Source organism: Rattus rattus, chromosome 9 (assembly GCF_011064425.1).
Source record: "Rattus rattus isolate New Zealand chromosome 9, Rrattus_CSIRO_v1, whole genome shotgun sequence".
Taxonomy (NCBI): domain Eukaryota; kingdom Metazoa; phylum Chordata; class Mammalia; order Rodentia; family Muridae; genus Rattus; species Rattus rattus.
This window is the reverse complement of record NC_046162.1, coordinates 32,957,344-32,984,110: the sequence shown is the minus strand read 5'-3', so window position 1 is coordinate 32,984,110 and position 26,767 is coordinate 32,957,344. Positions and strand designations below refer to the sequence as shown.

General features: G+C 40.2%; 2 protein-coding genes across 4 annotated transcripts in view; both read left to right on the top strand.

Annotated features, from left to right (window-relative positions):
• Positions 1-23,634, top strand: part of Canx (calnexin) — a 31,033-nt gene extending 7,399 nt beyond the window's left edge. For all 3 annotated transcript variants that reach the window (XM_032913914.1, XM_032913912.1, XM_032913913.1), the window contains exons 2-15: positions 6,359-6,539; positions 7,094-7,167; positions 7,555-7,613; positions 8,722-8,863; positions 9,262-9,343; positions 10,350-10,542; positions 13,176-13,365; positions 15,446-15,559; positions 16,229-16,385; positions 17,812-18,027; positions 19,114-19,233; positions 20,154-20,274; positions 20,410-20,489; positions 21,418-23,634. In XM_032913914.1, coding sequence (XP_032769805.1) covers positions 6,366-6,539; positions 7,094-7,167; positions 7,555-7,613; positions 8,722-8,863; positions 9,262-9,343; positions 10,350-10,542; positions 13,176-13,365; positions 15,446-15,559; positions 16,229-16,385; positions 17,812-18,027; positions 19,114-19,233; positions 20,154-20,274; positions 20,410-20,489; positions 21,418-21,471 — 1,776 coding nt within the window. In that variant the 5' untranslated portion in view covers positions 6,359-6,365 and the 3' untranslated portion in view covers positions 21,472-23,634. The remainder of the gene's footprint in view (positions 1-6,358; positions 6,540-7,093; positions 7,168-7,554; positions 7,614-8,721; positions 8,864-9,261; positions 9,344-10,349; positions 10,543-13,175; positions 13,366-15,445; positions 15,560-16,228; positions 16,386-17,811; positions 18,028-19,113; positions 19,234-20,153; positions 20,275-20,409; positions 20,490-21,417) is intronic.
• A 1,545-nt stretch (positions 23,635-25,179) lies between these two features.
• The window catches only part of Maml1 (mastermind like transcriptional coactivator 1), a 35,134-nt gene continuing 33,546 nt past the window's right edge, over positions 25,180-26,767 (top strand). Inside the window, exon 1 of the mRNA XM_032913911.1 lies at positions 25,180-25,981. Coding sequence (XP_032769802.1) covers positions 25,646-25,981 — 336 coding nt within the window. The 5' untranslated portion in view covers positions 25,180-25,645. The remainder of the gene's footprint in view (positions 25,982-26,767) is intronic.

Sequence of the window (26,767 nt, the reverse complement as noted above, 5' to 3'; positions counted from 1 at the left end):
GATGACACGTGTACATGTCATAGTACTTGTGTGGTGAGAGTGAGGGCAACTAGCAGGAGCCAGTTCTCTCAATCACATAAGTTCTGGGGATCAGACTTGGGCTTGTTGGTAAAGCATCTTTACTTGCCGAGCTATCTTGCCAGGCCTTGTTTTATTTCTTCCAGAGAGGGCCATGTGTGGCCCAGGCTGGCCTTGTTCATTCTGTTATTCCTGATCTTTCTGCTTAGTCTCTGGAGTGCTGTGATCAGAGATGTGTACCATTGCAAACCATTTCAGTGTATCATGCTCACTGCTAGGCACCAGATGGCATTTTTCTCTTTTGGCCCCATTATAAAACAGAATTTGTGTGGTATCCAATTATGTGACTGCTAGGAAACAGTCTTGGGATTGACCAGCTTCTTTTTCCTTTTTTTTTTTTTTTTTTTTTTTTTTTAAGAAACTGGATCATAAGTCAGTACTGGTGTCATGTAGTATGTATGCTATTCATCCCTCTGCACTATTGGCTTTATTGTTTGCATTAAAGGCAAAGCCATGTGAAATTCAGGTGTGATGGATGTACTTAAGCCATTTTGGGAAGAAATCCTTGCAGTAGGCTCAGATCTTAAGATTTTCATGTTATATGGCTTTAATTTCTTTCTTTTTTTTTTAAAAAGATTTATTACATGTGAGTACACTGTCACTGTCTTCAGACACACCAGAAGAGGGCATCAGATCTCATTACAGATGGTTGTGAGCCACCATGTGGTTGCTGGGATTTGAACTCAGGACCTCTAGAAGAATAGTCAGTGTTCTTAACCGCTGAGCCAGCCCTCCAGCCCGTGGCTTTAATTTCTAATTGCTACAGTAATTTGTAATTTTACAAGACAAAGATTTGAACTGCATAACACACACAAGGGTCTGGTTTTGCTACTCACCAAAACCTTTTCTTTTGGTTGAAAAAAAGGAAAAGTGAAAAACAGATTTATCATGGATATACACTGACACAGTTGTCTTTGTATTTGTAACCTGATAGCTGTGCAGCCTTGCATTTGCATCCTAGCTCAAAGGATAAAAAAAAAACTTAATGACAAAATCCTTTGTAGGACATGTTAGGGTTAAGACTAGCAGACAGGGCTGAGGATTCAGCTCATTGGTAGATTATGTGACTAGCATGTACAAGCCACACAGTTCAAGCCAAATAGGAAAAAAAACAGTAAATGAAGATCTTCAAGAAATCCAGAAAGTGGGGTTGGGGATTTAGCTCAGTGGTAGAGCGCTTGCAGCGCTAGCCCTGGGTTCGGTCCCCAGCTCCGGAAAAAAAAGAAAAAAAAATCGAGAAAGTGATATATCTTATAAGCAGAAAATAAAATTGTCAGAAGCCAGAAGAAATGGTATATAGGAATGCCAGAATCCTTGCTTTGGAAATAGAAAAGAAATCATAGGAAATGTGTTTCTATATAAAAGTGAGGTAATTTCTGTATTGACTTCCCTTGAGCCTTGCAAATTCAGGTTCCCTGCTGCTTGATTTTTATTTTTATTTTTTTAACTTTATTGCTTAGGTGGGAGGTAGTTCACTGTGTAAAAATGGTTACTGCCAAGCCTAATATCCTATGTTCATTTCCCAAGTCCCACATGGTGGGAAGAAGGAAAGAACAGACTCTAGAAAGTTGAAAGTTGTTCTCTTCTGACTGCCACACACAATAAATAAATGTTAAAAACAAAACCTATTGCTTGCTTGCTTGCTTGCTTGTCTCTTTTTCCTTCCTTCCTTTGTTCCTTTTTTTGGAGACAGGTTCTCTAAATAACCCTTTATGTCTTGGAACTTTGTAGGTCAAACTGGCCTCCAACTCACAGTCTGCTTCTGCTTTCTGAGTTCTGGGATTAAGAGTATGTGCTATCACTTTCCTTTGTTTTGTTTTTAAGCTACTTGTTAGAGATTCCTTTCTGACAATTTTTAGAAACTCTAGGAAACAATGTAAGTTGTGCTGTTTGCTTAGGAGACTGTAAAAAGATAATTTGGCTGAGTAGTGGTGAACAGTGAAACTGTCCTGAAAAACAAAAAACAGAAGATTGGGTATGAACAAAAAAAGTGGAAAAGTGTATACATTTAGATGTATGAAAAGAGCCTAGTGGTGGTGCATGCCTTTGATCCCAGCACTTGGGAGTCAGAGGCAGCCCTGTCTACAGAGTAAGTTCCAGGGCAGCTATGTTTACACAAAGAAACCCTGTCTTAGGGGAAAAAAAGAGAAAAGTATATGAAAAATCAACCAGGAATCTGTAGTCCCAGCATTTGGGAGACAGAAGAGAATTGCAAGTTTGAGGCCACCCTGGACATACCAGACCTTGTTTCCAGAAAATGTGTGTGTGTTTGTCAGTGTAAAAATTCTGTGTCTTTAGAACAGAATGTAGGGTTAATATGAAGGGTATTGGGAATCTTGGCTCCTGAACCTGATTCTATAGTTTACTGATTGTTTTTGGCAAGATGATTTTCAGTTTTTCCTTAGAATAAGTGACTAGATTCCTATAGCATATTCCGTTAGCTAGCAAGCCATGTCTGTCTTTCATATTATCCTAATCTCATAAAATTGGATGTTTCAAGAAATGTTCTTTCCTGTTACTGGCAAATATTAGAAACTAAGATCTTGTATTTGGGCTGTTGTTGGTTACAATAATGTATCTCCCCCTCACCACCCCCAGAGTTGAGGACCAAACCGCTCTACCACTGAGCTAAATCCCCAACCCTACAATAATGTAGTATCTTCATTTCTGTGGGCTTTTTGAGTTGATAGCAAGGAAGTATGTAAGTATTACAATTGGTGTATATATGCAAATTCATGGAAACTTTTTTAAGTGACTTTGTATTAAGCTAAACAGTCATACTAATTCTGTTTGCCCAGGTGGGTTCTTCCAGTCTCTCTATTTGCTTATCTATAAATTTTTACTCCAACAGAAAAAGTGGCTCCCATCCACCATCTATTTAATTCACTTATTGTTGATAAGCCTGGGCAGTGTCAGAGTCATTGACCCATCTGCCATGGGAAATAGCTCTTTGAGCTAGTGTGGTACTTTGAAAGGTTCAGTTTTACTGAGCACCCCTGTACCTCTCAGTGAGATTGTTTTATGGTCCGTAATAAAGCTGTAGATTGTTTGTCTCATTGTACATGTTGTCTTTGATCACTTGAGTTCCTAAATGGTTTTGTTTTGTTTTCTAAAACACCACATTTCTTTGGATTTATTTTTACTTTTAATTTGTGTATTTTTATTTTACTTTTAATTTGTGTATTGTGTCTGTAGGAGGTTGTGCATAAGTGTATATGTCTGCAAAGGCCAGGCTTGGGAATTGTAGATGGGTGTAAGCTTCTTGACATGGGTTCTGGGAACTGAACTTGGGTCTTCTGGAAGAGCAGGTAAGCACTTTTTTTTTTTTTTTTTTTTTTTTTTTTTTTTTCGGAGCTGGGGACCCGAACCGGGGCCTTCGCTTCCTAGGGCAGCTCTACCACTGAGCTAAATCCCCAGCCCCCAGGTAAGCACTTTTAACTGCTGAACCATCTTTGTATCTCTTCAAAAATGTCTGTCTCTATTTGTCTATGAATATTACAGAGTTTATAAGGAATTTGTAGTTCGGCATTAGAACATATTAGTTTACATTGGTCAGTATGGTAAATTGAGCACTTTGCCTTTTCTGTTTTGGACTTGCCTGCAAAATAATGGTTTTGCTTGTAAAAAGAGCCAAAAATAGGCTCAGCCTTCTCTGTTTCTTTTTCTTTTAATTTTGTTTTGTTTTGAAAAATACAGAAGTAGTTTGTGGGGCTAGAGAAATGGCTCAGCATCTGCTGCTCTTGCAGAGGACCTGGGCTTGGTGGTTCTCAGCACTCACGGTGGCTCACGGTCATGCATAATTGGGAATTTGACCTCTTCAGGCAAAACACTCATACAGGTGTGTGTGTGTGTGTGTGTGTGTGTGTGTGTGTGTGTGTGTGTGTGTGTGTGTGTGTGTGTGTGTGTGTGTGTGTGTGTGTGTGTACCAGTGTCTCAGCCTTTCTGTAGAGGTCAGTGGACAATTTCAGAGTCAGTTCTTTATAAATTTACCATGTGGGAGTTAGGGGTGTTGCTCATGTCATGATTGGTATCAAGTGCCTTTTACTTTTTTACACAGGGTCTGACTATCCTGGATTCTATGTAAACTAGGCTGGTCTTCAACTCACATAGATCTGCCTGCCTCTGCTTTCATCTCAAGTGCTAGAATTAAAGGCATACATCATCATGTTTGGCAAGTTTGCTTTCTTAAGTATTTTTAAATATGCACCTCACTAGTACTAAGCATATTTATACCAAATCTTTAGAACCTTTTCAGACTCTTCATATTAAACTCTCCTTTGTTTCTTCCCCCCAGCCTTTATCACAATTCTGTTGGTCTACCTTTATATTTGGACACTTAAGATGTTTTATGTGGGCTGGAGAGATGGCTCAGTGGTTAAGAGCACTTGCTATTTTAGGACCCAGATTTGGCTCCCAGCACCCAAATGGAGGACCATAACCATCTGTTAATTCCATCCAATTCCTGTGGGTCTAATGGCTCTGACCTCCAAAGGCACCAAGCACTCATACACATAACATGTAAAAAAATATTTTTAAAGACACCTTAGTACAGTGGTTCTCAACCTTTCTACAGATACAGTCCTTTTAGTACAGTTCCTCTAGGTGACCTAGGTGACCTCCATCCGTAAAATTACTTTCCTTGCTACTTCACAGCTGTAATTTTGCTGCTTTTATGAGTCATAATGTAAGTAATTGATATGCAGAATATCTCTTATGTGACCCTGGAAAAAGGGTTATTTGATCCTCCCCAAAGTGGTTGTGACCCACATGTTGAGAACTATTGCCTTAATGTCTCTATGTATCTGTAACAGGCTTGTTTTCGTCACTATTGTTATACTGATGAACCTTCATGTACAGATCCTCTGAAACCCTGCTCTTAGTTTTTTGGTTGTACAGCCAGAGTGAAGTTGTTGGATTAACTGTACAGTAGCTGCTTATCCATAGCACTTACATCATTTTATAATTCCACTCATGGTACACACGGGAACATTTACTATCATATGGATTATATTTTTAGTAACAGCTTTGTAAGCTTTTGTATCTTGCTGTGTTTATAACAATATGGTAAGTTTTGGTAGAAATTGTGGGTTTATATTGTTTCGAGAATGTGGGAAGTGTTCAAGAAAAGAATGAAAGTGGGTAAAAGTAATAGTGTAGCCAGAGTGAAAGGTGTGAGTGATAGCCACAGGGTGAGTGAGGAAAACACTTGGCACTTGTGTACATTTCGGGTTTTTGATTTTGTTTAAGGTAGGATCTCACTATATATTTTATCAGGTTAGACTTATAACCAGGTGGGTGTAGGACTCCCAGAGATCTGCCTGCTTATGTTTCCCAGGCGCTGGGATTAAAGGTTATGCTATCATGCCAGGCTGTTTTCTTTCTTTCTTAGCAGTTGTGGTTTATTGAAAAGATGAGCGATTAAAGTAGCTGGTACTCTGCTTAATGGTTTGTTGTGGAATCTTAGAATACTAATATAAGAATGTGTGTATACCTGGAGAACTGAACATCAACAGTGTCCATAGGAAGTCTTCAATGTGAAGTGAACCTTTGTTATTTCATCTTAATGTTTTAATCAGTAGTCACTGTAAATTAGATGTGAAAGAGATTATGGACATTATTCAGGAGATGGCTGGTGGGTAAAGGTGCTTGCCACCAAGCCTGATAACCTGAGTCAAATCCCTGGACTCAAGCCGTAGAAGGAAAGACTCCTTAAAAATTTTCTTTTCACAGCTCTCAGGAAGAGGTCACACATAATAAATAAGTATAATGGGACTAATTAATTAAATATCCTTGGGCTATGTATTGTTTGATACTGTATGTGAGAGAAAGTGACAGACAGGGTTTCCTGTGGTTTTGAGATTTTACTCTGTAGCCAAAGACAACATTGAACTTCTGATCTCCTACTTGTGCTTCCTGAGTGGAGCACTGGTGTAATTTTATTAATTTTTGATAGCACTTCACAGTTCAGACAGGCCTTTAATTCAGGGTTTTTCTGTTTCAGCCACCCAAGTACTAGTACAGGTATGCACCAGAATACCCAGTTTATATGGTATCATTAGATATTCTTTTGAATTTTGCTTTTAATTAACTGACTTTAGGAAAGTCCTTTTATCTCCCAGGGTTCACTTTTCGTTTTTTATAGGCTGAAAATTTTAAAAAAAAAATTTTTTTTTTTGTTCCATGATTTGAAAACCTGATTTTAAACAAGGAGGCTAAGGTTAGTGGCTTTATGGAATTTAAAATGGGAAACAGCACATTGTACATTCCATTCTTTTTGCAGATAGATCATGGAAGGGAAGTGGTTACTGTGTTTGCTACTGGTCCTTGGAACTGCAGCTATTCAGGCTCATGATGGACATGATGATGACATGATTGATATTGAAGATGATCTTGATGATGTTATCGAAGAGGTGGAAGATTCAAAATCTAAATCAGATACCAGCACTCCTCCATCTCCAAAGGTTTGAAGTAGATCAATCTTTTTCTTTTTGCTTTTATGAGACAGGGTTTTGCTTTGTAGCCAGGCTGTCCTGGAACTCAAAAGAATCCACCTGCTTATACCTTCTGAGTGAGGGGATTAAAGGTGTATGTCACCGCTCCCAGCTTAAAGTAGACCCTTTTATCTTTTGGTTTAAAAAAAAAAAAAAAAAAAGTGAAACCAGAGACTGAGGATATATAGTTGCTTGCCTGTTGCTTTGACACTTCCTCACCCCACCCCCAAAACTGGATTGTTTTTAAAGGCAAAGCAGCTTAAAAAAATATTTGCTAAGCTTTCTGTCAGCCTTTGGTACATGTGGATTGAATTCAGGGCAGCTCTGAAAGCTCTCTGACAATTGCAAACAAACCCGAGAGTAAATTCTAAAGAATGTTACTAAATGACCCGTTCCTTCCAGTACAGCAAGGATCTTCTGTAGCCTTGGAATTTTGATATCCTTCAGAGGGGCTGTGATTTCAAGCTTGTGTCACTATGCTTGGTTAAAATACTGCTGTTTAATTAATTTTATGTTTAACATAGGTCACCTACAAAGCTCCAGTTCCAACAGGGGAGGTTTATTTTGCTGACTCCTTTGACAGAGGGTCTCTGTCAGGGTAAGTGTTTTCCTGGGAGTAAAGGTTTGAGAGGTGAATGTCTTCTAAATAAGACAGTAGTGGGAAAGCTCTAGATCCTTTTTAAGCCGTATTGGGGCTGAACCTAGTGTCAGGCATGGGAGGCAAGTGCTCTGCTGCGAGCTACAGCCTGAGACAGTGGCCTGGGATAGCATGTCTAACTGCATCTCGTCATACATGGATGTATTGTGGAACTTTGCTTCCTGTTGCTTTTATTCTTGTTCTTCTCTTCTACCCTAGATTTTATTCTTGGGGAATTTTCTTTCTCTTGAGTCTTGTTGATTAGGCTAGCTGGAACAGGAGCATGATGGTACTTGAAGCAACATTTACAGTCACTTATTTTAACTGTGGGATTTGTCTTAATTACAGGTGGATTTTATCTAAAGCCAAAAAAGACGACACTGATGATGAAATTGCCAAATATGACGGTGAGAGTTCCATTTGTTCTAGACAATTTCTTTTGGCCTCCACGTGAGTGAATGCGCACGTGCACACGTACACACTCACTCACACAAACCTATTTATTCTAAAAAATATCTTTATTTTTAAATTAAATTTAAAATACAATTACATTGTTGTCCCCTTTCCTCCCTCCAATCCTTCTCATGTACCCCAATGCTTTCAAATTCATGATCTCTCCTTATTACTATATTTTCCCCAAGTATATAAATACAGCCTGTTCCCTTATATAACATTATTTGCATGTATATGATTTCAGGGCTGACCACTTGGGAACCAGTTTGGGTGTTCTTCCTTGGGAAGACTTCCTTCTACTCTCAGCATTCCTTAATTGCTAATAGTACTTTGTCTAAGGTTGAGACCCCATGAGATTCCCTCTTTGAGGGTAGCTTGTCTGTTGGTGTCTTCCTTGTTGAGGTCTTCTTTAGGCAGCCGTGTTGATGAGACTTCATGAGACAGGGTCTCATTGTATGTATCCTTGGCTGGCCTAGAACTTGCTATGTGGACCGGGCAGATCTGGAACTCATAGTCTTGACTTTACCTCACAAGTACTGCAATTAAAGGCTTGTGCTGCCATGCACAGCTGAGAATAAGTAATCTGCTGCTTCTTTTAGAGATAGGGTTTCTCTCTAACAGCCAGGGTTATTCCAAGTTGCTCTGTAGACTAACCTCAAACTCACAGATCTTCCTGCCTCTGTCTCCGGACTGCTGAGATTAAAGTCTTGTGCCGCCACACCTTGCTGAAAAATAAGTATTCTAAGAAGAAGATATTTTCAATTTTTTTTTTTTTGCTTGGGAATTATATCATCTTTGTATATGGGGCTTTATGTGTGATAGAATTAGAACTCTTAATAACCATTTAGAAATGAAAGTTTCTCTTTAGTATGACAAATAGGCCACTGTTATTATTCCAGTCATGTCTTACCATATGACAGATATACATGCACACTATGGAACTCAGCTCAGATGTAAATGTAATGGCAAACATTGATTATTTTTATACTTATACAACCCAGAATTTAAAAGACCTTAAATAGTGTGGCTAACAGTCAAGAGCCATTTTGTATTGTTTTGTAGGAAAGTGGGAGGTAGATGAAATGAAGGAAACAAAGCTTCCAGGTGATAAAGGACTTGTATTGATGTCTCGGGCCAAGCATCATGCCATCTCTGCTAAACTGAACAAGCCCTTCCTGTTTGATACCAAGCCTCTCATTGTTCAGTAAGTTCAGTGCCTTCTTGATAATTTTCTAGAAAGGGTAATTTCAGGTGACAGTATGAAACTTGACCATACTAAAAAACCATATATTCGTAGTAGGATTTTGTGTGAATTTGAGTATGTTGAGTAGTTTTATTTTTAACTGCTTGCAAAAAAATCTGGTTGTTTACCTTCTGAGAAGCAAACAAATGTCTGGATTTTACATTAAGGATTACTTATATATTTTGGTTTTTTGAATGTTGTGTGGTTGAGTGGCCACATAAAGGTGGTAGATGATGGAACCCTTTGGGTGGCTAATCATGACATTTGGTAAAACATGATCAAGCTGGGAGAAATCAATTAGGAAATATGATCTTTCAAAATGCCACAGGAGTTTTTTTTTCTTCTCTCTCTGAAACTAGGTATGAGGTTAACTTTCAGAATGGAATAGAATGCGGTGGTGCCTATGTGAAGCTGCTATCCAAGACCTCAGAACTCAACCTGGTAGGCTGTCTGTTTATGTACAATTTGCTTTATGAATCTTAGAGCTTGGGGTGTAGCTCACTGGTAGAGTACATGCCTACCATTTGCAGGGACCTGGGTTTAATCCCCATCATTTAAAAAGAGAAAAGAGATTGCAAGATCTATGAAAATAAATGGTGCCCTGCTGTTGAACCATGGAGGCTTAACGCTGATGGGCTTTTAACTTGAGAAGATGACTGTTGAAAATTGAGCTATATCTTATTTCTGGTCCCCCCCAAGCTGGGAACCAAACCCAGGGCCTTGCGCTCGCTAGGCAAGCGCTCTACCACTGAGCTAAATCCCCAACCCTTATTTCTGGTTTCTTAACTATGGAATTTTTAGGTTTTTTTTTTTTGTTTGTTGTTGTTCCTTTGTTTTATTTATCTTTATTTTTGACACAGGATGTCATTGGGTATAACTTGCTGCATGGAATTTGCTTTGTTGTAGACCAGGAAGGCCTCAAACTTCCAGAGCTCACCTGTCTCTACCTCACAAATGCAGGGATTAAAGCTGTGTGCTAGCAATTTTCAGTTTTCTCAAGTTTATTTCTTGTTTTTGAAAGAAGTCTATATGCATTTAACTCTTTTTTTTTTAAAGTATTTTAGTATTTTTTTTTAATTTATTCATTTATTATATATAAGTACACTGTAGCTGTCTTCAGATACCCCAGAAGAGGGCATCGGATCTCTTTACAGATGGTTGTGAGCCACCATGTGGTTGCTGGGAATTGAACTCAGGACCTCTGGAAGAGTAGTCGGGTGCTCTTAACCGCTGAGCCATCTCTCCAGCCTGTATTTTAATATTTCTAATGATTGCCAGTTATTTTTCATTGGTATCTGAAGAAGCCCTATAAAAGCATAAGGTTTTCTTTAGCACTAATAGAATAATTTACATGTAGTTTTATGAGAGGAAGTATATATTTTTCAAAGTTTGCTGTTTGAATTCTTTGATTAGAGTAACTTAAAGCACTCCACCTTTGTCTCTGAAGGATCAATTCCACGACAAGACTCCGTATACTATTATGTTTGGTCCAGATAAATGTGGAGAGGACTACAAACTGCATTTCATCTTTCGCCACAAAAACCCCAAGACAGGTGTATATGAAGAAAAACATGCTAAGAGGCCAGATGCAGATCTGAAGACCTATTTCACTGACAAGAAAACACATCTTTACACATTAAGTAAGAAAAACCAGCTGTTTGGGGGCTTAAGACATTACATAGTTAGCATCTAGTTCATGTTAAGATTGTATAAGCAAAAGCATTTCTTTATGGAGAATCTTTTGAAAAGACCCCATGTGCTGTCTTCCAATGAACGTGGGTAATATGCTTCAGCCTTGCCAGGAAACTACTAAACCACCTGTGGATTAAAGTAGAGTTTGATGAAGAGGAGAAAACTTACGATAACTGAGATGTCCCCATACCCTTTGTATAAATTAACATCTTTTGTGGTCACGGGTTTACTATAGAAAGAAAACATGCACTAATGCCAGGGACATTAAAAGCCATGTTGAGAGCCCAGGCTTAGTATGCTGAGAAGGGAACAGGTCAGTTTTAGAGAGATCCCTGCATAGATTTTAGCCAGGGTGTGAGAGTATTCACCCACAAGGCCAGTGTACTAATAATATACTAACCTCTTAGAATGGACATTTTCACCCACACCTACCCATTGACCTACAAAGTTGCAGAATAAATAATTTTATGTTCCTTTACATAGCAATAGGAGTTGCAATCTGTTCACTACATCAACAGATTAGTAATGTTTTCATAATATGAGATGTCTTGTTTTGGTTTTTGAGACATGGTTTTCTGAATAGCCATGCTCTCCTGGAACTTGCTGTATAGACCAGGCTGGCCTTAAATTCAGAGATCTTCTTCCCTCTACCTCCTGAGTGCTGGAATCAAAGGCATGTATATATTAGTATGTTTCTGTGTCTATAAGTGAAGACCTGGAAGTGAAGAGATTTTTTTTTAAAGATTTATTTATTTTATTTTATACGAATACACTGTAGCTGTCTTTGGACACACCAGAAGAGGGTATTGGATCTCATTACAGATGGTTGTGAGCCACCATGTGGTTGCTGGGTATTGAACTCAGGACCTCTGGAAGAGCAGTCAGTGCTCTTAACCTCTGAGCCATCTCCCACACAAGTGAAACGTGTGTGTTATATGTCTGCATGAATGTCTGTGTACCTCTTGCATGCCTGGTGCTGAAATGTAGGAAGAGTATATTGATGCCCTAGAGGTAGAATTCTAAATACAGTTGTAAGCCACAATGTAGGTGCTGAGAATTGAGCTGGGTCTTGTGGAAGAATAGCTGCTGTTCTTAACCGCTGAGCCACTTCTCTAGATTCTGTCAATGTGGTTTGTGGGTAATTATGTGGAGGTCAGAGGACAACTTTGAAGATGTTTCTTTCCTGCCCTAATGTGGGTTCTTGGACTCTAACTCAGAGCACTGGGATTGTGTGGCACGTGCCTTTATCTGCTGCTGTAGTGTTTTACCAATTTGTATTTAAAATTAACTAATGTTATTTTGAGACAGGGTCTTGCTATGCAGGTATGTCTGTCCTGGATTTTTCTATATAGTCAGGCTGGCCTCAAGCTCAGATCTGCCTACCTCTGCTGCCCAAGTGCTGGGATTAAAGGTATATGCCATTACACAAAATGCTTTTTCTTTTTCTTTTTTTGCTTACCTTATTCTTAAACTCCTATATAGCTGAGAGTAAAATTGATGACCCTCCTATCACCTATCACCATAGGGTTGAGATCACAGGAGTATGCCTCCTTACCTTGTAGGTCTTTATTGCTGTTTTGAGGCAGGGTCTTGTTGTATATGACCTCAAACTAGTTTGCCTAGCAAGTGCTGATATTAGAGGTATGCACAATTACATCTTGCCTGTGAGTGAGTAAGTGAGAGAGAGGGAGGGAGGGAGAGAGAGAGAGAGAGAGAGAGAGAGAGAGAGAGAGAGAGAGAGAGAGAGAGAGAGAGAGAGCGCGCGAGCACACATGTATATGCATGCGTTTACTCTGCTGGAACTGAAGTTAGAGATGGTTGTGAGCCACCATTGTGGTTGCTAGAAATTGAGCCTGGGTTCTTTGGAAAAGCAACCAGTGTTCTTAACCAATAAGCAATCTTTCACGCCCCTTATTTATTTTTAATTACTATTTATATATATGGGTTTTTTCATCCATGTATGCCTTTATACAATATGTGTGCTTGGTGCCCCTACAAACCAGAAAAGTTTATCAAATCTTTTGCAACTGAAGTTACAGAAGATTGTGAGCAGCCATTTAAGTCCTGGAATTGAGTCCTCATCCTCTAGAAGAGCAGTTAGAGCTCTTAATCAATGAGCCATTAATTCAGGTCCTTTAACTATTTTCATAGAGATGGACCAGGGTAAAAGTGCTTGTCCAGTGTGTATAAGACCCTGGGGTTTGAGTTTATTATTATTTATCATTTGTTGAGGCAGGTAGATCTCTGTGAGTTCAAGGCCAGCCTGATGTACAAAGAGAGCTTTAAGACAGCTGAGGCAAGACAGAAACCCTGTCTTAATAAAACCAAGAAAAGAAAGAGAAAAAAAAAATCATTATTTGTAACTTCTAGGAACCCAAGGAAATGGCATTGGGGCCCTAGGCTCTTACAGAACTAGGCTTTGTTGACTATGACATTCTAACTCCAAGTACCCTGAACTCTTTGTTTCATGACTACCCACTGGGTCTCTCTCTAGAAAATATGATCTACTGTGTTAGATTGATGGAAATGTTGGAATGAGTGGTTTAGTCAGTATTTCTAATTGCATTTAATTTCTTTTCAGTCTTGAATCCAGACAATAGTTTTGAAATATTAGTTGACCAGTCTGTTGTGAACAGTGGAAACCTGCTAAATGACATGACCCCTCCTGTAAACCCTTCACGTGAAATTGAGGACCCAGAAGACCGGAAGCCTGAAGATTGGGATGAAAGGCCCAAAATAGCAGATCCAGATGCTGTCAAGCCAGATGACTGGTAAATCTTGGAGATCCATCTTTGAATATTAGTTTACAACGTGTGTATTCTACATGGCTTAAACCACAAATGTTGATAAAGTGAGATACTATTATGTAAATACTCTGTGATATAGTCTAGGCATGTTAGCACATGCCTGTAATCCTAGCATTCAAGAGGCCAAGGCAGAAAGATTGAGTGTGAGGTGAGTGTGGGCTACATAGTAAGACCCTATGCTTGCTTGCGGGGAGAGGAGGAGAGGGAACTTACATAATCTATTTTACAGGAGAAAAGTACCGATTACTCTGATGGAAAAGAATACAGTGGTAATAGATATTATCCCTCACTAGGTTATAAACTGTAGGGTGCTAAAGCTTTTGTGGTTTGTCTGTGCTGACAGGGTCAGGGTCAGCTTGTGGCAATATTTTTGTACAGCCATTCTAGTGTTTCATTATTGCCAGTTAAACTGGGTTACAGTGCTAAGGATTTAACCCAAGTCCTCCTGCATACTAAAAACATGTGTTGTGTTGCTAAGTAATACTCCTACCACCCACATTGAAAGCTATTAAAGTTCTTGAAATTTTTGTTTTTGAGACAGTTTCCTTGTGTAGCCTTGGCTTTCTTTGAACTAGACTGACCCTGAACTCACAGATCTCTCTGCCTCCTAAGGTCTGGGATTAAAAGCATTGTACCACCACGCCCAGCTCACCAGCTGTTTTTTAATGGGATGAAGAGAGTATTGAACTTTAAAATATCAGGCGAAGTTACACGAAGCTTTGAGGTCATCATAGATTAATTTAAAACTAAGATAGTCACAAAACAGTCTCTTTTGAGGGAGTTATTTCTCAGTGGTAGAGGACATGAGGCCTTGAGTTTGGTGCCAGGACACTAAACAATACAATTGAGCACAAGTAGAATATTTTTGATTACCAGCTGAAGTGTAGTACTTTTATAGCTTCTATATGACAGTGGTCCCTGCACCATTCATTCCTGGTTCCAGAGGAGGAAACTGGAGCTATAATGGTTGTAACCTGCCACGTAGGCACTGGAACTTAAACTATGGTCACCTGAAAGAGCAGCCAGTGCTCTTAACCATCTAGCTATCTTTCTAGCTCCTCTGAGTCTTATTTTAGATGAGATACCACCTCCACCTCCATGCCTTGCCCCGTCCCCACCCCTTGCGGCCATGCATGCCTTTTTTTTTTTTTTTTCATTTTTCTTTTCTTTTTTTTTTTTTTTTTTTTCGGGGCTGGGTACCGAACCCAGGCCCTTGCGCTTGCTAGGCAAGGGCTTTCCCACTGAGCCAAATCCCCAACCCCTACGCCTTTTTTAAAATGCTGTTTTCTGTGTAATCTAGGTTAGTCTCATCAGGATTCTGTCTCAGCCTTGACAGTGATGAAATTGCTGTATATTGCCATGACCATCTTGTGTACCTTTTTTGTGGTGCATAACACAGTGATGGTTAATGTATCTGCAGTGCTGTATGTACAGTGCTATCTAATTGTAGGGTGTTATCATGTACCCTACCTTCACTCCCTTGTCCCAGACTCTGGCTACCACTCATCTTCCTGTTTTCTGTTTCTGGATTTCTCCATTGAGAAATTTATCGAAATAATATTGAATAATAATATTTGGCCTTTGGCTTCTTGTGGTCAACATATTGAAACATGGATAAGGACTTTTTTTTTTTTTTTTTTGGTTTTTTTTTTCGGAGCTGGGGGCCGAACCCAGGGCCTTGCGCTTCCTCTACCACTGAGCTAAATCCCCAACCCCCCTCAGAATTTCTTACTGTAATGGCCTTCTATGTGGATGTTTGATAGTGGTATATTACCATGGTTTTAATTTATATTTCTCTGATGACCAGTGAAGTTAAGCATCTTCTCTTGTAACTCTTGAAGATTCCTGTAGTTCCATTAGAAAAATCTTTACTTGATCTTTAGCTGCTGTTTTTATTTGTTTCTTTGTTTTTTTTCTTTTGGACAGTAGCTCAGATAATGATTTATAAATGTATTTTAAATGAATTAATCTTGGTCTGTAAAAAAAGACTATCATGACTGATCTTCTGGCCTGGGTTGTCATACCTTGTGTTTTCTGTTTTAAGGGATGAAGATGCCCCTTCTAAGATTCCAGATGAAGAGGCCACAAAGCCTGAAGGCTGGTTAGATGATGAACCCGAGTATATTCCAGACCCTGATGCAGAGAAACCAGAGGATTGGTGAGTTTGAGTTTGCTTTTATAATTACCTGGTTTTTTTTTTTTTAAAATTTATTTTTTATTTTATGTGCTTTGGTGTTTTGTCTGCATGTTTGTCTTAAGTGTGTCAAGTCAGTTGGAGCTGGATCTGGAAGAGAAGCCAGTGCTAACTGCTGAATCATCTCTCCAGCCCCAAGTAAAATCAGGCATTTAATCCTAGCAGAGGCAGGCAGGCAGATCTCTGAGATTGAGGCAAACCTAACCTAGTCTACAAAGTTAGTTTCAGGACAGCAAAAGCTGCTGCACAGAGAAAACCTGTCTTGAAATCAAAGCAATAACTATGTGCCCCTCTCCCCCAACAAAAAACAAAAGAAAAGAAAGAAGCTGGGTATAGTAACAGCCGCCTTTATCTCAGCACTCAGGCAGGTGGATCGCTGACTTCCAGGGGTACCAGAGAAACCCTGTACTAAAACCAAAAGGAAAAAGAAAAAAAGCCAATAGCCCAGGTTTGAGTGAAAAGCCTTACAAAAACTTTACTAAATTTCACTGTACAAAAACAAAGTAGGTTGTTAATGATAGTGGGAATGAGAAATGAGAATTCGTTCTGTTTATGCTGCTGATACAGCTCTAACAGCATCTTGAGAGCATAAGACTAGCAGTTTGTCTATATAACTTGTTTATACCTCCACAGGGATGAGGATATGGATGGAGAATGGGAGGCTCCTCAGATTGCCAACCCTAAGTGTGAGTCCGCCCCTGGGTGTGGTGTCTGGCAGCGACCTATGATTGACAACCCCAATTATAAGGGCAAATGGAAGCCTCCTATGATTGACAATCCTAACTACCAGGTTTGTGTCTCCTGATGGTTTAGGTGTTTTTGTTCATTTCTTGGTGTTAGGGCAGAAGTTTGATCAATAGTAAGACCAGCAAATCAAGAAGAGAAAGTAAACTTAAGAGACAGGTGAATAATGGGCTAAACATAAAACTTGGATTTCTATTGCTATGAAGAGAAACACCATGACTAAGACATTGGTTACAAAGGAAAGTATTTAATTCGGGGTGGCTTACAGTTTCAGAGGTTCAGTCCATTGTCATTATGGCAGGAAGCATGGCAGCCTGTAGGCAGACACAGTGCTGGAAAGTTCTACATTTTGACCAGCAGGCAGCAGAATGGAACTGTGTGCCATATTGGGCAGAGCTTGATCATACAAGAACTCAAAGCCCGTCTGTCCCCACAGTGACATACTTCCTCCAATAAGGCCACACATGAGTCTATGAAGCCCATTTTTATTCAAACCATCATAGTGACATTTATCTAAAAATAAAAGTAGAATAGAAGAACTTAGGGTGTGTATACTCTATTGGTGAGTGCAGATTGGCCATAAGGGAACTGTGATGGGAGTTGGATCTTGCCACGTCGAGACAGCAGATTGCTTGGTCTCGTTTTCTTCACCTGCCTAAGACAGGTGCACATGAAGTGGTAGTAATATGTGTAGTGAAGTTATGAAGCTCCACTTGTGTTCTGGGAAGTACCAATGTAGGTCCTTAATCTGGCTTCAGTTTCTAAACCAAAAAAGCTATAGGAATAGATTTTCACTTAGATTTTTAGATGTATGGTGGTACATCTATATGCATATTGTGTGTGTTTTTCTGTTGTAAAATGGTTTTAGTTGTTCACTTAGATAACTGATCAAACAAAAAAATTATACTTCAGCTTGCCATTTGGCTATCTGGATTTTTTTTTTAAACGCCTATAATTCTAACATTTGGTTATTGGCATGACGACCAGGAGTTGAAATGTCAACTTCAGGTTTAACTAGGAAGATCAGGAGTAGTTTAAAGTATCCTGGGTTAGAGTCATTGCAGCTGAAACCATCAGATGTTTGTAGTCAGTACTTTTTTATTTGATCTAAATTACTAGTTGCTAGGTGAAGACTGTACATTGTATATTTTAATCACTACTGGGAAATGGGAAATGGCTGTACTGACCACATTCCACCATCACTTGTTAAGGGTGGAGTGAGGGACATAGAACCAGGTGTTAGTATAGATCCTGCAGATTGGAAATTGAATTTGGTGGTAGTCCAGAATTCAGTACAAAAACAACACTAGCATTTATTGTTCTGTGCTTGTTTAAATTTGACAGTTAATGTTTATCTTCTTTGATCATTCAAAATGAGTCATATAGATTTCTTTTTTTCTTTTGGTTAATACCTAAAATGATGTTTTGGAACTTCTCCTGCCTCACCCCACCCCCACCCCATCACAAACTAGGGAATCTGGAAACCAAGGAAAATACCCAATCCAGATTTCTTTGAAGACCTGGAACCTTTTAGGATGACTCCTTTCAGCGCTATTGGTTTGGAGCTCTGGTCCATGACATCCGACATCTTTTTTGACAACTTTATCATTAGTGGTGACCGAAGAGTAGTTGATGACTGGGCCAATGATGGTTGGGGCCTGAAGAAAGCTGCTGATGGGGCTGCAGAGGTTAGTGATCGTTCATTACTGTGGATTTTATCTGCTTCTAGGGGAGACCGATCACTATGAAAAGCAGATTTTTAGTATTTATTTTAACTGCTAGACTCCGGTTTTGGCTTTCCAGCCCTGTGTTATGTGTAGATGGGTGTGTGTGTCTGTGTGTCTGTGTGTCTGTGTCTGCCTGTCTTTGTAGTATCTGTTTATCATTTTAAGTTTTGGGATCTTTTTGTTTGTTTGTTTGTTTGTTTTGGTCTTCAAGACAGGGTTGGTTTTTCTGTGTAGCACTGCCTGTCCTGGAACTTGCTCTGTAGACTAGGCTGGCCTTAAAATAACAGGGACCCACCTGCTTCTGCCTCCAGTGTTTCAATTAAAGTCATAAGCACTTGATTTAAATATGTTTCAATGCACTGAAAATACTGAATCTTGGTTTTACTCATTGTATGGAATTTTCAAATAACTAATGGTTTTGTTGAGTTGTGATTTGGAGGGCCAGAAAACTGGCACAAAGATATTCTGTTTTCTGAGTAAGGGACCTCTTTGCAGTTATTACAAGCCATGGTTTGCACCTATGAAGATAAAACTTCATGATGGTGAAAGCAGTAAGATCAAGGATATTTTTTTTCTTCTAATTTCTTTCTTTTTTTTTAAAGATTTATTTATTATATATAAGTACACTGTAGCTGTCTTCAGACACACCAGAAGAGGGCATCAGATCTCATTACAGATGGTTGTGAGCCACCATGTGGTTGCTGGGATTTGAACTCAGGACTTCTGGAAGAGTAATCAGTGCTCTTAACTGCTGAGTCATCTCTCCAGCCCTCTTCTAATTTCTTTCTTTCTTTTTTTTTTTTTTTTTTTTTTTTTTTTTTTTTTTTGAGCTGGGGACCCGAACCCAGGGCCTTGCGCTCTAGGCAAGCGCTCTACCACTGAGCTAAATCCCCAACCCCTCCTCTTCTAATTTCTTAATGTGCATAGTTTGACCCCTTTGGAAATAAAAGAATTAATTGCACCCCACCTTGTGTGAACATGAAACAATCTAGCCTATATTTGGTGTCATAAACCAGTTCTCTGAATCACTGTTGTTTTGTATTTCAGCCAGGTGTAGTGGGGCAGATGCTGGAGGCAGCTGAAGAGCGTCCATGGCTTTGGGTGGTCTACATTCTGACTGTAGCGTTGCCAGTGTTCCTTGTGATCCTCTTCTGCTGTTCTGGAAAGGTAGGAAAGCCTAACTAAATAATTGTAGCCACTGAGATTTATATATTTATTTATTTATTATGTATACATCATATAGCTATCTGCCTGCATGTATGCCTGCAGGCCAAAAGAAGGCATCAGATCTCAATACGAATGGTTGTGAGCCACCATGTGGTTGCTGGGAATTGAACTCAGGACCTTTGGAAGAGCAGACAGTGCTCTTAACCTCTGAGCCATCTCTCCAGCCCGAGATTTTCTTTAGTAGTTTGTAAATACTGGTCCATGTTTTGCAGGGGTTCCTTGTACCCAGACGATGACAGGATTTAGAGTTCCTTGTTTGTCATTCCACTCTGTTCTTGTCCTTTATATGGAGTGATCCTATCTAGGGGAAAAAGAACAATATGGATATAAGACCTTCCATCTGTGCACAAAATAGTCTTCCTCATTATTTCTATTCTTATTTATCTATGGCTCTTTCCCTGCCTTCACTCTCTCAGACAATACATCTTAAAACTGTGCTTTCAGGTTTTACAGCCTCAATGTTTTTCTTATTCAGACCTTGTTTCTTGCTGTCTCCTACTAACTTAGGATTTTGACTCTATTTAAATTATTTATACTTTGTCAGATCCAAAGGTTTCTTTCTAGCCTTACCCTCACCATTCACTGTTGGAGTATATGTATCTGAGTCAGCTTGACAAGCTTAGCCTGTGCTTCCTTACTGAATCTGTTTTGTTTTTCATGATACCTCTCTTCCTTAACTTCCCTCTCAGTCTCCCTCCCATGGGGCAAACCTATAGAGTAAAAACAATGTCTTTCATGTGTCTGTATAACTGCCTTGTACACAACCTTGTATATAATTTTGCCTTGTAGACATTCAGGAATTGAGGGGTAATATTTTTGTTATAACATAAACATGGTTCTTACACTTGACTATATTTCAGAAACAGTCCAATGCTATGGAGTACAAGAAGACAGATGCTCCCCAGCCAGATGTGAAGGAGGAAGAAGGGAAGGAAGAAGAGAAGAACAAGGGAGATGAAGAGGAAGAAGAGGAGAAGCTTGGTGAGTAGAGTCTAGAAATCTATTCTAGACCCTGATTAACAAAACAAGCTACAGTGGGTTGTTCTTAAATTATGCTATAATTATTGTCAGAACTTTAAGTGAAGTTCTGTTCAGTAGTTTCATTTTCTGTCTTAGAAGAGAAACAGAAGAGTGATGCTGAAGAAGATGGTGGCACTGGCAGTCAAGATGAGGAAGATAGCAAGCCTAAAGCAGAGGTAAGGCAGGATAGTAAATGCTTCCAGCCACCTAAGCTGAAAACAAATTTAGTAAAGATTTTTTTAAGTAAGTTTATGTGCAGTGTGGTTATGGTATGTACGTGTGAGTGCAAGTGCTTCAATTGCCAGAGCTGATGCATCCCCAAGGCACTGAAGTTACAGGTGCCATGGATCCTCTCAAAGAGCCATCTGTGCACTTACTCACTGAGCCATCTCTGCAAACCAAAGGCAATGTTTTATACATTAGTATACAATGCCTGGAAATTTTTTTCTGTGTGGGCAACGTGGGTCCTCCAACCCTCTTTCTAAATAAATAGGAGTACCAAGTTTCTTAACAGTCCTGTGGTGTATGTCCTCAAAGGTATTTCTTGAATACCACTACAGTGGCTTAGAACTCAGAGGTCTGCATGCCTTTGCCTTCCAAAAGCTAAGATTAAAGCTGTGGTATGCTTTAAACTTTTTGAGACAGGCTTTCATGTAGTCCACACTGTTCATTCTGTGTAGTCAAGGATAATACTGAGCTTCTAGTCTTCCTGCCGTCATACCCAGTATGTGCTCTACTCTATTTTATGTGTTGCTGTGGGTGCTCTCAAGGGTACCTGGATTCAATTCTTAATACACATATGGTGGCTCACAACTGCCTGTCATTCCAGTCCTGGGGGATCGGATGCCCTCTTCAGGCATGCACAGGGTGCAGAGATACAGATTCAGGCAGACACATTGGATAAAGTAAAAAATCCTCTACCAAGTTAGGTTTAAGGAAAGTACATGTTTTCTGAAAATAAAGACTAAAATTGAATACCTATAATTCTAGTACCTGTTACATTATAGCTTTTCACCAACTGAGTGACTTAGTTTAAATGCTTGTGGAAGTTTGACAGCATTTGTGTTTAAATATGCTAATTATATGAACTCTTTCAACTTATAGGAGGATGAAATTTTGAACAGATCACCAAGAAACAGAAAGCCACGAAGAGAGTGAAACAATCTTAAGAACTTGATCTGTGATTTCCTCTCCCTCCCCTTCCCCTGCAAATATGGTCCTAGGAGAGGGCCTGGTGTACCTTAGGTGGGAGCTCAGAAAACCTCAAGATGTCACCATCAACAGGTTCCAGTGAATACTAGCCTGTAATTTTAAACATCTAGCAGTAAACTATTGCAGTTGTAATGTAAAGGACCCTGTTTCTGTAGAAAAGAAAACATTTAACATAATGGTTGTGAAATGTAACATGAAGCAACTAACTAGTGTTTTGTTGTTTTTAAAATCTTCCAGGTTTGTCTTTTTTTCCTTTTTTTAAAGATACAATGATAGAATTTTTGCCAATTTAAAATCTTGGCTTAATTTAATATATTAATTTGTTCATGCAGAAATAACACCAACATTAGGAATGCTAGGGAGAATGAATTGCAGTTTTTATAACAATTTTTTTAAGTTTGGTATTAAAACATTCATGTGTCTGTCCCAAAAATTGTAATCACGTTCAAGTGCAGTCATTTGTGGTTATAATCTTGTTTTGTGTGCTTCCATTACTTAATTCCTCTTAAGGACACAAGAGAGATTAGATGGAAGCTCAATTTATATCAAATTTACATTGTATTGAATAGACCCAAAAAGAACTAAAAGGAGACTTTCACTTGGTGTTGGTCAGATCATAAAGTGCAGTGTTCTGTTGTTGGAACTGCTCCATTCACAAACAGCTTTGCAGAGGAAAGGAGCTGGTTTAATGTAGCAGTTCATACTGTACTTCCCACATAGGAGGTCTGACAGCTCGGATCCTCTGGAGCACAAGGCTTTTTAAGGAAGGCTGGTGGTGCCTGAGTAGATAATTACATCACTTGTTCCACTGTGTTGACACTGTTTTCCTCATGCATCTCCTCAGTCCCTAGCTTTCTCTGCTATGCATTTTCTTCACAGTGCAGCTTGCAGTCCGTTGCTGAAAATTATAAGCTCTGCATAGTGTTGGCTTTACTGTGATTACATGTTTCTTTTTTAGCAAGCCCACATCTTTCTAGGGTCCAACTACAGGATAGATTACAGACTTTCCATTAGTGTCTATTTCTTTTACTCTGTGTAGACTTTAGAAAGTCTAATCCAGAGATGGGCCAATTCAGAATTGACTATAATTGAACACAGGCTAAAAGTATTTATGGGAGGATTGACACATAGCATGAGTTATTTGACTTTTGTGTAGGATATTTAAAATCTTCATTTGCAGTTCATGTAACAGTTGCGTCTTAAAATTCACACAATAAAGCAGTCCTGTTCAATTTTATTTTATTTTATTTTATTTTTTTGTGGCTTGTACAATTTTTTAAAAGTGAATTTAGGGCTTTTTGTTTTGGTTTTTGTTTGTTTTTGTTTTGTTTTTCATGTGGAATGCAGATGGGTGCTAGAGAAGGCTCTCCCACATCACTATAGTGTAATATTATTACACCACACTGAAATGTATTCAGAAACATATGTTTCAATTTCATTCTTTCTCCAGAGGTGGTCCAGTTGTACCAATGATACTTTTCCTTGCACTGAATATATATAAACACTCCACAGTGTTTATATTGGGGGAATACTGGGAAAGAAATATATTTGTTAAGGATGAAGGCTGTATCTGTTGTCTTTATAAACACTGGTTCATTTCTTTTGAGGGTAGAATGCATTTTTCTTCCTGTTCAGTGCTTTATCACCATCTGTTGTTTGTGGTCACAGTGACCATAGCTATGTAGCGGACGTTTCCAAATGTATAGAGTGAAATAAACAGTTACTAGCAAGAAATGAATATATGTCTGCAGGTTTCTCCTTGAAGCAAAGGTGGAGATGAAATCTGTTTTATCTGTTTAATCATTCTGCATTGACATTGTTTTGTGCCTACTTTATCTTCACCCAGGCTGTACAATGACAGGTTTATTTATGTCATTGGTGGTGTTCATTGCCTTTCTGGGTCCCTCTTCCTCCCTCAAGGTTCCATTGAAGCTACAGCCTCCTTAAATGTCTGACACATTAATGAATGGCCAGCAGTTTTCAGCTCTTACCAAAAGCTTATAGGGCTGGTATTGTAGCTCAGTAGGTAGAACTGCCAAGCATGTGCAAGGTTCCATGGGTTTGATTCCTGGCACTGAATTAAAATAAATAAAGGCCCGTATATTCTGATTTTCTATGCTGGATTCTTTATGGTTGTAAAATACCCATTCCTTCAGTAGTACTCTTCTGTCGTCCACTTTTCAGACTGCCCCATTATTAAATGACATTACATTAAAGTCTTGTAAATATCTGCATTTGACTGAACTTCATCATAATGTTGGATGTTTTTACTGTTTGAATAAGTGTTAACTTATTCTTTTTATTCTTACAGAGTTTCATTTAGTTTTGTATTTAACTTCCTCTGTCCAGTAATGGTTTAGTCATTACTATTGTGTAAAATGGACAACAGCCCAAAACGGGGAAGTTTTTTGTATGTTTTTCAATTGCTGGTATTTGAACCAGTGCTCTAGCACTAAGCTACACCCTGTTCTCCTAGATAATATTCCTTAAGACATATGGAAACTATTTTAACATTTTTCACTAGAAAATTTTTCTCAGGCTCCATATTTGAGGATATTATTGAAAGTCATGCCCAGAACATGTTGTGTTTTACATTGCTTCCGGAATTTATATACTACAGTGTGTATATACTTCTAGGTAAGAGTTTTGAAGACCTTGCACTTCTAACTGGGCACAATAGACTTGTAACCCCAGCACTCAGAAGTTAGAAGCAGAGTAAGGCAGGCCAGCCTCATACAGTATGTTCCAGGCAAAAGTCTGGGGTACCTGACACTAAAAGTTTAATGGCTGGGTGTACTTAGTAGTAGTGGCACTATATGCATGAGGCCCTGGATTCAGCCTTTCAGCACTGCACACAAAAGTTGTTTTGTTTCATTTGAGTGCTAATTGTAATGTTTGGGTACTGGTAAGAAGCAGTGCTCATTTATCTTTGCAACTCCCTTCACCAAAAACTTAGAATTCCTTTTTTGTTTGTTTGTTTGTTTTTATTTTTACTGCATTTGTATAAAAACATTTTGCTGTTAGCTTTTTTTCTTGTGATTTTAAAAATAAAATTATCGTGAACTCCAGTAAGAGGTAACATGTTTGACTGGCTAATGAGGTCTTATAGTGCAAAGTCTCCCAATCATCTGTGGCAGTTTGCTCCTCAGTAACCATCTAGAACATGTTTTGGTCCTTTCCTGGCTTTTTACCTTCACTCAATTGCTTGCTAGTGACATCTCTGGAACCCAGTGCTTTGGATTGAATTTTGAGTGATTCAGTTTTCTAAATCAGTCGGTTTTAAGTGTATGTCCCTGTGGATCTAAATAACTCTAGTTCCCAATAGGAGGCTAAAGACCATTTAGTGCTCTTCTCTTCCCCTCCCCCCCACTCTAAGTAATGAGATATTGCTCACAGTACCTGTCAGTGATTCCTATCTCTACTAGGTCACTGAAGCGCAAAACAATTCTGATCAATTACAGGGCTGTATGTAAGGAATGAGGTCAGAAATGGCTGGCTTCGAAATAGTGTGGATAGACTAAAAAGATAGCATTGAGCATCTGAGTCTTAAGGCTCACTTACCCCGCGTTCCTCACGAACCCGGAAGGGACTGCCTTCAGGGGGCGGTGTTCTGAAAACGTGGCTCTTCTTGGATAGGTTCCTGTCAGTCACAGTACACTCTGCTACGCTGAGCCCGCCTCGGGGCTTCCCTCCTAGCCTGAGTGTTCAGTTTAAATACCCGAAGATTCCTGACGCGCTTGTCCCCCACGCCCTCCGGCAGCGGGTTTGGTTTGATTGGCTATAGCTCGGGTCCATCAGCAGTGACGCAGAGTTCGCCGGCCCAGGCCCCGCCCTCTTCCGAAAGCCCCGAAAACAATTTTAAGATGGCGGCGGCAGCGGCGCGGAAAACAATGGGGCAGGGGTATAGCGGACAGGCCGAAGCCTGAGGCGGGCGGTGTTCGCTGGCCTGGAATCGGGCCGAGCGGGGCCGGAGGAAGACCCGCCACCGCGCCCGAGTCTGCTCCACAGCCCACCCGGACATGGCGCGGCCGTGAGGCGGATCCGGGCCGCCAAAAGCGGAGGAACCCGAAGTGCCAGCCGGCGCCAGGAGGCCAGGCCGGGCCAGCGCCGCCCGCGGCCCATGGTGCTACCCACCTGCCCCATGGCGGAGTTCGCGCTGCCGCGGCACAGCGCGGTCATGGAGCGCCTCCGCCGGCGCATCGAGCTGTGCCGGCGCCACCACAGCACCTGTGAGGCCCGCTACGAGGCTGTGTCTCCCGAGCGTCTGGAGCTCGAACGCCAGCATACCTTTGCCCTGCACCAGCGCTGCATCCAGGCCAAGGCCAAGCGCGCCGGCAAGCACCGGCAGCCACCCGCCGCCGCCACGGCCCCGGCAGCGGCTCCGGCCCCCGCCCCGGCCCCAGCGGCTGCGCGCCTGGACTCAGCGGACGGCCCGGAGCACGGCCGCCCGGTCGCGGTGAGTAAGGCTGGCGCCTGCCACAGCAGTACTCACTCCCGAAAACGCCTCTTCCGGCTCGGATCGGGCCTCGGGGAAACTTCCCCGAGCGCCCCCATTTCTTAGTCTGGGTCCTGGGAGGAGGCTAACATGGCAGGGCGCTTGTCATCTTCGAGAAGTGGCACTGCGGTGTACTTTGGAAAAACGTCCCCGTGAGACTTTGAGCGAAGTCGGGGCTGGAAAAGCAGGAGAAGGTTAGTTGCTGATAGGCTTTTCTCCCAAATGATTTCCAACTGATGAGAACTTCGACCCGTGTTGGAGTTGCCTAGGATATAGGGCGTTCTTGCACCTTAGGCCTGGCCTCAGTTAATCTGCCGATGTTGATTGGATCTTTGCTTCGTGGAGGTTAGTTAAGGCTTTAATATGGAAATAAGTCTCCCTTCAGTTGACAGTATCCTGCGGCTTCTGAATAGAAAATCGAAAAGCCTTTGGAAGCTTCAGTAAACTGAAGTGCATAAAAGGCATTCTTCCCCCACCCCCTAAAGGGAATTTGCGAACGCAAGATTCCTGCTATACTATTGACAGTTCCAAATTTAACCTACTAAGCTTGTTAAAAACTTCTGATAATATTAATAGTTGTTAACGGAGGAAATGACGTTACTTGTTGGTCAGCTGTGCCCTTTGGGTTTTAGTTGCTAATCCTGAGATTTATTGGTTAGAAGTTTTGCCTCCCTGAAACTGATTTATAAACCGGAAACCTGTTTGGAGGGGGAGGGGCAATGGGTGTTACAAAATTCTTGGTAACGT